Source organism: Crocodylus porosus, unplaced genomic scaffold (assembly GCF_001723895.1).
Source record: "Crocodylus porosus isolate Cpor-Errol unplaced genomic scaffold, CroPor_comp1, whole genome shotgun sequence".
Taxonomy (NCBI): Eukaryota; Metazoa; Chordata; order Crocodylia; family Crocodylidae; genus Crocodylus; species Crocodylus porosus.
The window spans coordinates 181267634-181279776 of record NW_017728886.1 but is presented as its reverse complement, the minus strand read 5'-3'; the positions used below and the strand labels follow the sequence as shown (position 1 = coordinate 181279776).

Sequence of the window (12143 nt, the reverse complement as noted above, 5' to 3'; positions counted from 1 at the left end):
CTTCAAGCTGCAGGTCATCATCATCGGCTCGCGCGGCGTCGGCAAGACCAGCCTCATGGAGCGCTTCACCGACGACACCTTCTGCGAGGCCTGCAAGTCCACCGTGGGTACGAGCCGCGCCGGGCGCTGGGGGCTTCGTGCGTCCTGGGAGCGCCGCTGCTCTCGGGACCCCGCGGCTCCCACGGGGGGGCTGAGAGTTTCCACCCCCTCCCCGCCCCCCTTGCTCCCCTGTCCCTGCGGGGGCAGGAGGGCGCCCCTCAGCACTGGTCGTGAGGGTGCTGCTCTGTAGCCTGGCGGGGGGTGGGCAGGGGCCAGCTCCATGGCCGCACGCCCAGGGCTTGGAAATTCTCCATGGGACGCTCAACAGCGCCCTGGGACACTGGCAACTGCGCCAACCTGCCCCGTGTTGCCATTCTGCTGTTTATGCAGGTGGCTCCGTCCCCTGGAAATGGGGCAGGGGGCACTCCCCACTCATCCCACGAGCAGATGGGTTGCAGATATCATCTCATCCTCCTGGTCGTAGCTGTGGGTCTGGGAGGGAGGTGTTGTCCTACTGCCTGAGGAGTCGCCATCAAGCAGTAGTGGGGAGATGTCTTTGCCTTGGGGAGACCAGTGGTCCTCAACCTTTTGTAACCCATTTGTAAGCATTGATGGCCAGTCTCAACCCAGTGCCCCTCACTCCCGGCCCCCTGCTCCCAGCCCCACAGTGTGTGGCGAAGGGGGGGATGTGGGGCAGGGAGGGTCCCAAGCAGCCCCTTGGAGACTGGAGCTCTGCCAGCCTGCAAGGTAAAAGCCAGTGTTTTCCACATTTCTCTCCTTTTAAAAGAGAATCCATTTGTAAAGTTTGTTGATCCGTTTTTAAGATTGTTCGTGACTTTCGTATATTCTTGCAACCTGTGTGTTGGGAAACGCTAGACTGTGTAGTATAGACCGTGATCCTGTGTGTAGTGGATGCCAAGGGGAAAGAAGTGGCATCCTTGCTCTTTGGTGCTTTGTTCATGTTGGTGTGGCAGGTGCTTGCAAATGCAAACTTGCTTCCCAGTGCTTTGGGTCTGCCTGGTGTTTTCAGGGTTGGAGTATCAAGGAAAGTCTGCTTGGGCCTTCAAGCTCATGAAAGGCGTCTTGAGGGAAAATGATCCGTGGAGGGGGAGATGGGGAGGTGCTTTGAAGGCCGGTTAGTTGTCAGTTTGCTGCTAGGTAAGGAAAACACTAATTTCAGGGATTCAGCTCCTAATTTTAGCAAAACAGGAAACAGTAAATGATAGTGTGGTAATAGGCGGAAGGTACTGTAATGTTTGGTCTAAAAATATATGGACTTGGAATTGACAGGGGGCAATGACATCTTCTAAGATATCAGGTGAACTGTTGTGGAAGTAAAACCATTACATTAAAACTTCAGTCTTGGAAGCTTGACCTTTTGGGAACTGTTATAAACCCTGAAATCCTTGAATTAGTGAAACAGAGCTTTTTATAAGCTTGGTTAAAGACCTGGTGAACTAGCTCCTTAGATCTTTGTGATGTAGAGCAGAAAGCATTCCATATGGACAAAAAGACAGTAAAGGAATAAATCCATCCCTTTTCATTTAGTAAATTCAGAGTAATCCTAGACCAGGGGTGGGCTACATGCAGCCTGCCAGGCCATTCTGTCTGGCTCGTGGGGCCCCTAAAAATTTTAGAAAATTAATATTTATCTGCCCTGGGTTGCCTATCATGTGGCCCTCAATGGCTTGCTGAAACTCGGGAAGTGGCCCTCTGCCCCAAATAATTGCCCACTCCATCCTAGACAGTCCCCTGAAGTTATATTTGAGATCAGAATTTGATCCTTAGTTGTAATCACTGTACCTTTCTAATGTGATCCTTTATTCCTAGTCGCATCATTTTTGGAAAGTGTGGAAGTTTGCAGCCTGGGAGTGTGTTAAAAGCTTAAGTGAAAGGTGGGGTGGTTTTGTGATTTAAGCATTTTGAGCTCAGTTTGAGAAGAGAGATATAAGTAACTGAAGAATCTTTAAGTAATGGCGGGGAAGGTATATAATCATTTAAATGCAAAGTTTTAGTTGAAATTGAACTAGAATAAAATTTCACTTCTTTGATTTGGTCTTAATGATGTCACTCCAACCATAGACTTCTTTTTATATGCAGTGTAGCTATTAGCGATAGTGGCATAGGTCAAACAAACCAGCCTTGAAAACATTTTTTTTTTTAACTCTTTCATTTTTTAAGTAAGACTTCACAGGTTATTTGGGGCTCCTGACTGACAGTAAAAGGATAGCAAATGTTCCTGGAAAATCTTTGGGTACCCAAGCTCTGTTAGAAGTTTCAGGCTATACTCTGCCCTTACTGAGGTTCTTAGGATCAAACAGTGCTGGTGCATGGAGCAGGGGAGAAACCCTTCCTGGTGCAAAGCAGAAGTTAATAATTTGAAAAGTTAACACATCTGTGTTTATTTGCAAACACGCAGGTAGGAGGGCAGCCAACTATAAATTAAAAACTGTACAACAAAAACAGATCTCTCCCCAAAATACATTAGCTCCCTAGAGATTTTCAAAAAAAATCTGTTGGACTTCAGCTCCACATCAATTACACCACGTTGTGTGCTATTTACCTAAAATGCTGTGCATGGGTTTGCTTCCAGTAGCAAAGGCTAGAGAATGGTATCTCTTCAACATGTTATTGAGCATGCTGGTGCCAAAATATTTTCTAATTTTGGGCATTAGTATCAAATGAATAACAAATGTTCCTGTTCAGAATGTGGTATATGTCAAATAAGAAGGTAGTAGTTCTTAAGTTGCTGCTTAAGATTAAGGTTGCAAATTATATTGGTATTTTGAGTATTTTGACAGAAAAATTTTGTTTAGAAATGGTAGTGTTTGAGTGATGCTGTAGTTGTGATGGTCCAGGAAATATGAGAGGGCCAAGGATTTTTGTGTGTGATATTTTTTTATTGGATCAACTGTGTGGTTATGATAGGCCAGTTTCAAATGCAGTGTTTTCTTCAAGGCACCATGTCTAAATCTTTCCGAACCGTACAGTTGATCCAGTATCACCTACAGAAATCCTTGTTTAGAAATGTTTCCTTTATACATGTTACAGGGCTGTTGGTTGTAGCTGCGTTGGTCTAAGGACATAGCCATGGTAGAGATGTTCTTTGGGTAGATGCGACATCTTTTATTAGACCAACTAAATAGTAGGCAAAACTGTTCTTTGCAAGCTTTCAGGCACAAACCTTGCCTGGCTGTGTCCTTAGATGAACATGGCTACAACCAACACTCCAGCAACATGGAAGTTATCAAATTTTGCTGTTTGAAATGGAAACTTCACAAGAAAGAAGGGTGTGTGTGCCCAGAAGCTTCCAGAGAACACTTTTTCCAACTATTTAGTTGGTCTAATAAAAGATATCACATCTACCCAAATAATCTTCTTGCCTCCTTTATATATGCACATACCAGTTATGAAGCCACACTGCCTTCAATTCCCATGTTAAGTTCAGGGTATATGTTTGCACTGCCATTTAAAAATGGAAGTGAGCCCTAAATGCTATCTGCCAGATGCAGATCTAGGCCACATACAGACATTCCGTTTCTACTAAGAGTATTGTTGTTTGTTCTTCTAGTAGAAACCACCAGTTGTATAAGCATTCATGCTGTTTCTCCCAGACACAAAAATAATGGTTCTGGAAGAAAAATAATCTGATTCCAGCCAGTTAGAAGTTGCTGCCAGGAGAATGTTTGCATGTATGCTTTCCTGCAGCTCTCTTCTTGGGGACCCAGAGAAGTGGAGCCACAGGGAAAGGCTCCCTTGCCTTCCAGGGCCTGAGAGCCGAGCAGAGGGAGCTGCAAACAAGCTTCTTGTCTTCCTGCTCCCTGTGGAGCCCCAGGAGAGAGAAGTGAGCAGCGGGTTTTGTCCTGCTGCTCAGTCTGCTTGGTTCTCAGCCACTGGTGGCCAAGCAGAGGCAGCACCCCTTGCCCACTTCTCTCACTGGATTCCCCAGTGCCTTGCTGCTCCAGTTGCCCCACGAATGAGAGGACTGGAACAGCCCACATCTTCCGTAGACCAGGATCATCCCAGTTTTGGGAAGATACAAAGAGCAGAAGAGATGGGGCAGCTGCAGACTGTTTACCTGTACTGCTTCCTCTCCCAGAATCATTTCTAGCTGCAGAAATGTTCTCCTGCTAGAAAAAAACATTTGTATGTGGCCCTAGTTAGCACTGTGTAAAATTAGCTAGAATGGTCTACTGATGATGACTGTATATGAGCTGTTATATTAATATGTGAGGAAAAAGCTTAAGCTAAATTGTCACGGTGTGGTTGCCCAATTTGAGAGTCTGTGACTTAAGATGCTGAATGTCTCTATATATTGTATTAATATCAGTTGGAACTGCCTAGTACTTTTAAAAATCAGTCCTGTGGACCTCAAATTGGACATCTTAAAAGTAGTTTCTTGAAAATTTTGGTGCTAGTCAACAAGGAAAGCTTTAAAAATAGAGAGTAACTTATTCAGAAATACGTAAGTTTTCTTAGACACCTTCAAATGTTGACCAATTAGTCTGTTCCTTTGAAACTTATGCATTTGTTAATGAGCTAGTCACTAAGGGGCGTGTTATCCTGCCTGCCCTACCTCTCTCTAATCCAGGAAAGATCTTGTCAAAACTAAGTGCTCAAAAAAACCTCCTTAAGGTTAAGTTATTTTTTAACTTCAAATAATTGAAATTAGAGATTAAAGCAATAGTAGATTCATCTTCTAGCAGTATAGTTCAGCCTAACATTTCTGCTGCTGCTTCTGTAAAAAGCAAGTTTAATTTTTTCTTTAGTTTCCCTTTTCTTAAAAATCCCATTCACAGTGTCAGTCCAAATGTAAGTTTTCAGTAAACCTTTCAAATAGCATTATTGATACACATTTGGTTTAGCCAAGTGTTTTAAAGGTCCATGTACGACTTGTTTGAACCATCTGGCCATTTGATTGTTGACTTTGAAAACTTAAGTTGCTCGTTCTTTATGGCTGCTCATTCATCTGTTCCCTAGTTTTGTGGTCAGCTGTTTCATATCATGGACAATATTTCAGTAAACAACCATAGCATAAAACTTATTTTAGCTAAAAAATGACAATTTATTGCTAAAATACTGTTAAAATCTGAGCTTACTTTGTGAAAAAAAGAGGTAAATCTATATAACCAGATACAGGGAAAAAAAAGTTTGACAAAATATCTACTTTAATTATAGCTGTTGATTTCTGTATATGTAAATATCTTTTTAGGAAGCCATTCTGTCAATGCTATTAGCTTTATGGTATTCTTCAAATTAGCTAGCTTTCATTTCTGTCTTTATATTTCACTTTTGTAAGATGGCACTGAAAATCTCTTTTCTATCTTATGACAGTATTAAAAAGTCGTATAAAACTGTAATGCACACAGAATCAAACATGCTTAGACCAAGAGATCTGTTCTGCTGTATTAAGAAGAAAATAAATTTTGATCAGCCATTTGCAGCTTACCCATAATTAATATTTTTAAGAAGGATAACTTGATAAATTTTATTTGTATCTAGTTAGAGGGTGAAAAATGATCTGTAAATGTGTTTTCTGTTTACTGTTCTACCTTCTGTACTAGTAGTGTAGAACAGCAACAGTAACACTGACCATTGCCTTGTTAATTTCACACCACTGCTCTGAGCAGCAGAAATTGGTGCTGTCTTTCTGCAAACTCAGTCAGAACATGCTTAAATATTACAGGATGGGCAGAAAACTGTTATATAAGCAGATTTAAAGTGTACTACCCAAGCTCTCACTATTCACATCTTGAACGTGCTATTCAACCATAAAGTTAGGGAACTTTTGTACCAGACAATTAATTTTACAGGAGCTAGTGGGCTTTGTGTTGCCTGTTTTGGGGTATGATTACTGTTGGCATCAGAAATGATGCAGTAGGGTTAAACATTTGTAGTAGTTGTGATGGTCCAGGGAGTATGCAAGAAGCATATCATCTTTGGTAATATCTTTTACTGTTTCAACTGTATAAATGGGGGAGGAATTGGGGAAGATATCCTTCTGCAGGCCCCACTATACAGATGGTTCAGTAAAAGGTATTAGCAAAGCAGCCTTGCTGTAAGTAATTATTCCAACTAAAAAAAGCTAGCAAATAAAATCAGTTAACATTTAGTGCATTAACGTAGTGCGTTTGACAAAATTGTTTGACAGAATACTTGGTGTTTGTTTCCCCTCTATATTCAGTTGTCTAGTCTTCACAAAGTAATGAGAGAAATCATATTTTTTTAACTGGAAAATGACAGACATTGCCAGGATTCAGGGCTAAAACTTTTAACTAAAACTACAACTGATTTAGTTGACTTTGTTCCTTTTACGCCTATCCTGTTTCTGTGAATGTTCGGGCATTGGATAGGTAGTCTGTATTGATGATAACATTTTTTTCAGAACTAAAATGTATACAAATTTGTATCCTTCCCCCCCCTGTAGTTTAAGGCAGTAGGTAATAGAAGTGTATTACATCTCACTGCTGCAGATCAGAGCCCGATGGAAATGATGTATATGTGTGTGTGGGGGGAAGTAGAGTGTGTGTGTGTGTATGTGGCATAGTTCTCCTGGTTCTCCTACTCTCAGCTTGAGAAGATGGGGGGTGTTTTTGTGATGGCTGTTGTTTTATGATAGGGAAGTATAAAGGATTCTTGGTCCTCGGTTATCCAATAATTGATGTGATTGTAGCGCTGAGCAAAGAAATTCAATTCTTGGTATTTAGAAAAGATTTGCAGTGGACAAGTGCCCTCTCAGTGGAAAAATCATTAATGTTTACATACTGGTAAATTTACTCAGTTAAGCTTGATTATTGGAGGCATTTTTCATTTCTTTAATGTATTTTTTTGTTACCACTGTTAATAGGTCAAGCAGGATGTTTGATAACCAAACGCATGTAGATAATGCATTAAAGAAGCAGCGTGACTCTGTATGCTGGCAAATACGTATTAGCAGAAAAAAAGTTAACTTCCCTCATGGTACATGCTGTACCCATTTGCTGAGTATCTGCCCACAAAGCAAAGCCAGTGGCATGCTCACCTCAGAGAGGTTAATTAGCACTAACTGTTGTCACCATTCGTTTTGAAGCCAAGTGGTGTATGAGTTCTATTAGGTTAACTTTCTTTCTATTTATCCAGAGGGTGAAAAATTATTATAAATAAGATTTTGTCTACTGTTTTTTTCTACTTTCTGTGCTAGTGCTGAATAGCACAGTGCAACTGGCCCTTATCTACTGATATAGCAATGTTTGACAGTGTAACTTGGGAATTAAACTTTATGGCCCCTAAGCAAGTACACAAAACAACTTGTTTTCTTTGAACGTATTTCTTATCTTGTTAAGTTGGTAATATGGGACAGCGTAAAAAACTTGTAGCCCATATTTGTTACGTATCTGACAACATGTCAATAAAAAAAACCAAGTTCAGACCCCTCTAATAGTGCCTATCAAGGACCTAGATCTGCAGAGTAGAATGCAGCTGTCATAATCAGTCCAGCTTGTGAACAGCTGAGATATTGACTGTCATCTGCTTGTTCTGACACTTCATAGGTGTACATTTTATCTCTGCTGTTTGAAAGTTTAGACACTCAATTAACAAAAGCAGAGTGTATGGTACATCCCACAGAAACCTGAAGTTTTTAGGAGGTGTCAGACTTGATGACCTGCTCAGGTCCCTTCCGACCCTACAAACTATGAAACTATGTATTGGTGTACCTCTAATATAATGAAAAACATAGACACCCAACTTGGAATTTGGCCAGTATTGGGGCTAGACCTCCTAATTCTTGAGCAAAATGATTTGAAATCATGACAGATGCTCTTGAGGAAAGTGTGTGTCTGTTTGTGTATGTGTAAATGTTAGATTTTGTATTCAAAGTATTGAGTATCTGGTGCGGCTTTTTTGTGGGTTTTTTTGTTTGTTTCTTGTTTGGTTTTTTAACAACTGAACAGTTTATTTGTGCCTGTTAACACGATTTCTGGTGGAAGTGGACATTTGCTAGTAACAAATTGTGTATTAACTGCTGTGTCTTGTAGATCTCTGTGTAAGATTAAAGAGACTGATAATTTAACTCCTGATAGCCATTCCTTTATGAACTGTATTACTGAAGTTGAACTTGTAACAGTGATGGGAAGTTTTAGTAACATCTAGGCCAGCATAGATAGCCATCAAAGAATAATGTCCTGTAGTTTTACAAGGTGGTTGCTTTAGGAAAATGTGAGTGTTGTTTATTTTAAATATGTTACTTGACTTACACCTTGCAATCTTTTTTAATTAACCTGCTTAACCTTATCTGTGAGGAGACAGTAAGGGATCCCAACCTCTCAGCTTCTTCCCAATCATGACTCTTATGTGATTATGTGAATAAGCTGTTCCTATGTGAGTTCTCTTTGTCCTTGTGTTTATTTGGTTGAGCCCATTCTGGCCACCTGCTGCATTTCAGGAATAGGAGAACAGTACTTAGCACAACTGTGGCACATTTCCCTGTTAGGGATGATAGCTCTGAGGAGGGCTGGATTGGCTATCCCAGAGGATGCGTTTACATGAACAAGTTACTCAATTCAAGCTATGCTGTGGTGTGACTTAACAATAAATCAGCTACTCTTGTGGTGATGGCAAAAGGGTACACTTTGCACCTTAAACACTTTGAGGTGTTTACTTCTCAGTGAAAGTGGAGTACTACCTTCCATATACTCTTGTGTTAAAATAAATATATAAATAAACTAAAGGACAGTTACTCTAGGGTAGCTGATGTATTGATGTACTGTAAGTTGTTTTAAAATTGATTTGCATTCCTTGTGGCCTGATTATTTTATTCTCTGAAAGATTTGTACTTCTTTGCTTTTGCATGAGTAGTTGAGAAGCTTTTTAAAATTAATCTGATCAAATCTATCTTTATTGGACTATTCTGCTTTATTTGTTTCTGCTTTCCCTTTCCTTCCCAAACTTTGGCATTAGCAAATTCTACCTACTTTAAAGTCACATGATGACTCCTCTTGCCCCATTCTTTACTACACCTTTTATCTGCCCATCATTGTTCACCTTTACTGAAAACCTTAAATAGTAAACATTTAACATGAGAGTCTTCTTGTAACACTAAACAGATTGCCATACTTCATCTAGAGAAACTGTTCTCTTTCTGGTCATGTTTTTCAGGCCATGGCTTGTCTGATAACCCTTCATTTTTTTTTTGGCCCAAGCTAGACCAATACATTTTAATTTATTCTGTGTCAGGCTCTGGCTTTAATCTGTCTGGTAAATAGGACATTCTCAAACAGTTTTCCAATAACATGTACCATACTCCCTCATTTATCCCTATCTAGAACTTAACTAATGTATTCGTTGTAAATTCCTGCACATACTCTTTCTGAGATGCTAGATTATTTTCTGAACTGGAGCAGTTTATTTAGTGTTGGTATAATGTGCCCTTTAAAACTGTGTCTTTCAGTATCATACTAATATTACGTATTTAGTTGCCTTTACACCAATTAGTACAACACACAGCTGTATGAAAAACTGAAAAGCACCACGTGACCAGAATATTTGCCCTGGTCCTGTTTCATTGGATTTCTTTTTAAAGTTTGCAAAGCAACATGAAATGTAAATTCTGTATGATTTTTCATTATGTGCAACTTAAATGAAAGATCATCCACATCCAGATATCCTCCAGTTACCTGATGTAGTCCTGAGATCAAGTAATAAAAACTGGTGGAAATCTGAGGGTTTGGAAATCCTGAGGTCCCCTCCAGCCCTACTTTCTTTTGATTCTGTGAGTTTGAGTATTGTCATTGCGAAATACAGAACTGTCACATTGGCATATCTACTTTTGACAACCTTGCAATAAATTATTACAGCGATAAAGGTCCCGCTGAGATACGGTACAGCCTCTTGAGTCTTGGGAGGAACACGCTGAACAATACAGTTTTCTCCTGCTGATAATCGGGCAGGTTCAGTTCAGAATCTTCTCTCAGAGATGCTGGGAAGATATTCATAGAGGTAACCAGGCCTGAATTTAAAAAGAGGAAATTGGTGTTCATGGACAGTTATGATTTCTTTGGGACATACCCTACCTAAGTAAGCCTTGAAAACATGAATACATTAAATGAAGAGTCTTCAACATTGCTTCTCACTTTCACGTTGCCTGTGGTGCTGTCAGTAACATGCTACGTAACATAGGCCATGAACAGGCATTTATTTCTAGCAGTGGAAAACTTGTACCACTAGAAATGTTTCTGAGAGGGAACAATACAGGCATTCAGCCTGCAGCCACCCCCTCTCCTCTACTGTTCTCACATTCCCAAAACTGGATGTTTCTAGGGAAAGTGTGGGGAGCAGTGAGGCAAAGCCCGCTGCCCAGTCCTCAGACAGGGAGCAAGGAGTGGCTGCTGTTCCTTAGTGGCCAGGAGCTGGGCAGAGGAGCAGCCTGACACATCCTCCCACCCCATTCTTCAGACTCATCTGCAGAATGGGTGGTTCCTCCTTCCATCCCCTTTTTATTTTGAGAACATCTGTAATAAATATCAGAGTTAACTGTTGAATTTAAAAGATGGCTAAGTTTGTGAAATTAAAACTAGAATTGCATTATTCAGAAACTTCCACTGGATTTCAAAGTACTCATTTTTTAATTGTGTGTAACTTTAGAAGCTACAGCAGAGCCTTCTACTGTTGATGTGGTAGATGCTGGTGGGTGGTGATACAACATTGCATGTTTATGGCCTTTATGTGACTATGCACAGGAAAGAAGCTGCCAATTTTTTTTCATTCATTGGCTGACGTGCTGCCTTTAACATTGCATTGGTGTCTAAATTATAGCTAAGTAAATCAATTGAACCACCTTTGCCTAGTTCTAAAGTTTTTATATCTATGTCACCGAAACAGTTTTTTGGAACTTCGCACTTCTTCAGAAACTGTTGCAGTAAAATGATCAATGAAAGGACCTCTTTTTTCAATAAGACTGCTGTTGACATAGTACTTGCATTGAAACAATCTTTATAGTCTATTAGCTTTTTGGTTCTGCTTCACTTCACTGGTATATGGCGCATATTAGTCCCAGCAAAGCCAGAGGTTTAATTTCATCTCTAGACCTGTTATGGTATTCTCTTACTTCATTTCATGATCTACTCAGCTGACTAAGGAAGCTTTTTATTAATTGTTTGCTTTAATTTGAGGAGGATGGGGAGAAACGGACAAGATCAGACATTAGGATTGCATGGAAGAACAGAGGAGCAGCTAGTCCAAAGAGAGAAATAGAAAGAATAAAGTACCATATTTACTTGAATACAAGATAAGATTTTTACCCTGATTGGCATGAGAAAAAAAGCCTCTCATCTTATTAACACATACAAGGAAATCTCAGTAAATACATTGCCTATCTTTAAATTGCTGCCAAAAGCAGCATGTGCTCAGCAGGGGAAACCAAGTATGAAGTTGATTAAATGCAGCTAACACTGAGCATGACTGTAAAGTGCATGGCCCACTTTGGGTAAAGTTGCTCATTGAAACCTACCACAAGAATAAATTAACATAGCCCATCTGAAGAAGCCATATGGCAGTGCCCATTAGGTGTGGTCCCTCTCATTTCTGTCTTTTTCAAGTCATGATGAGCCACTGTATTTCATACAGCTCACCCAGAATCCCTCTGTCACCCCTTATCTCAGTTTGATTAGTGTGGCCCCCACCTTCCATGAGGTGAAGTCAGACTAGGTTGCCCTGTGCCTCATCTGCATATACATTTTTGGAGCATCCCAGGATGTGTGACAAGAACACCTGGTTCCAGTCATGAGTGGGGCTAATTTAGCACATGGATCCTTTGTGGGGAGTATCCAGAGTACACACACATACTGACCAGTGCTGAGCTGTGGGGCTTGAAACTCTCTGATTCTGTTACCATGATTTATGTGGTAAAGCCTTTTGGCTTTGGACTAATATCATGAAAGTTTTATATTATATACAGGTAGGTGCCAAAGTGCTGCTCAAAAGTGTGTTTTTGGAGTACCTATGCCAAAACTTGCAGCAGTTTCAAAAAAGGTAACATGCATCAATTCTGGATGAACTAATGCATAGGTACTATATGCAAATTGCTACAGCCATACTTAATTTCAAGGTTGTTTTCAAATTTGCTCCTC

The 12143-nt window shown here is 40.4% G+C and overlaps 1 protein-coding gene across 1 annotated transcript in view; it reads left to right on the top strand.

The window, feature by feature from the left end:
• Positions 1–6: 6 nt before the first annotated feature.
• The window catches only part of RAB12 (RAB12, member RAS oncogene family), a 32339-nt gene continuing 20202 nt past the window's right edge, over positions 7–12143 (top strand). Inside the window, exon 1 of the mRNA XM_019546188.1 lies at positions 7–107. Coding sequence (XP_019401733.1) covers positions 56–107 — 52 coding nt within the window. The 5' untranslated portion in view covers positions 7–55. The remainder of the gene's footprint in view (positions 108–12143) is intronic.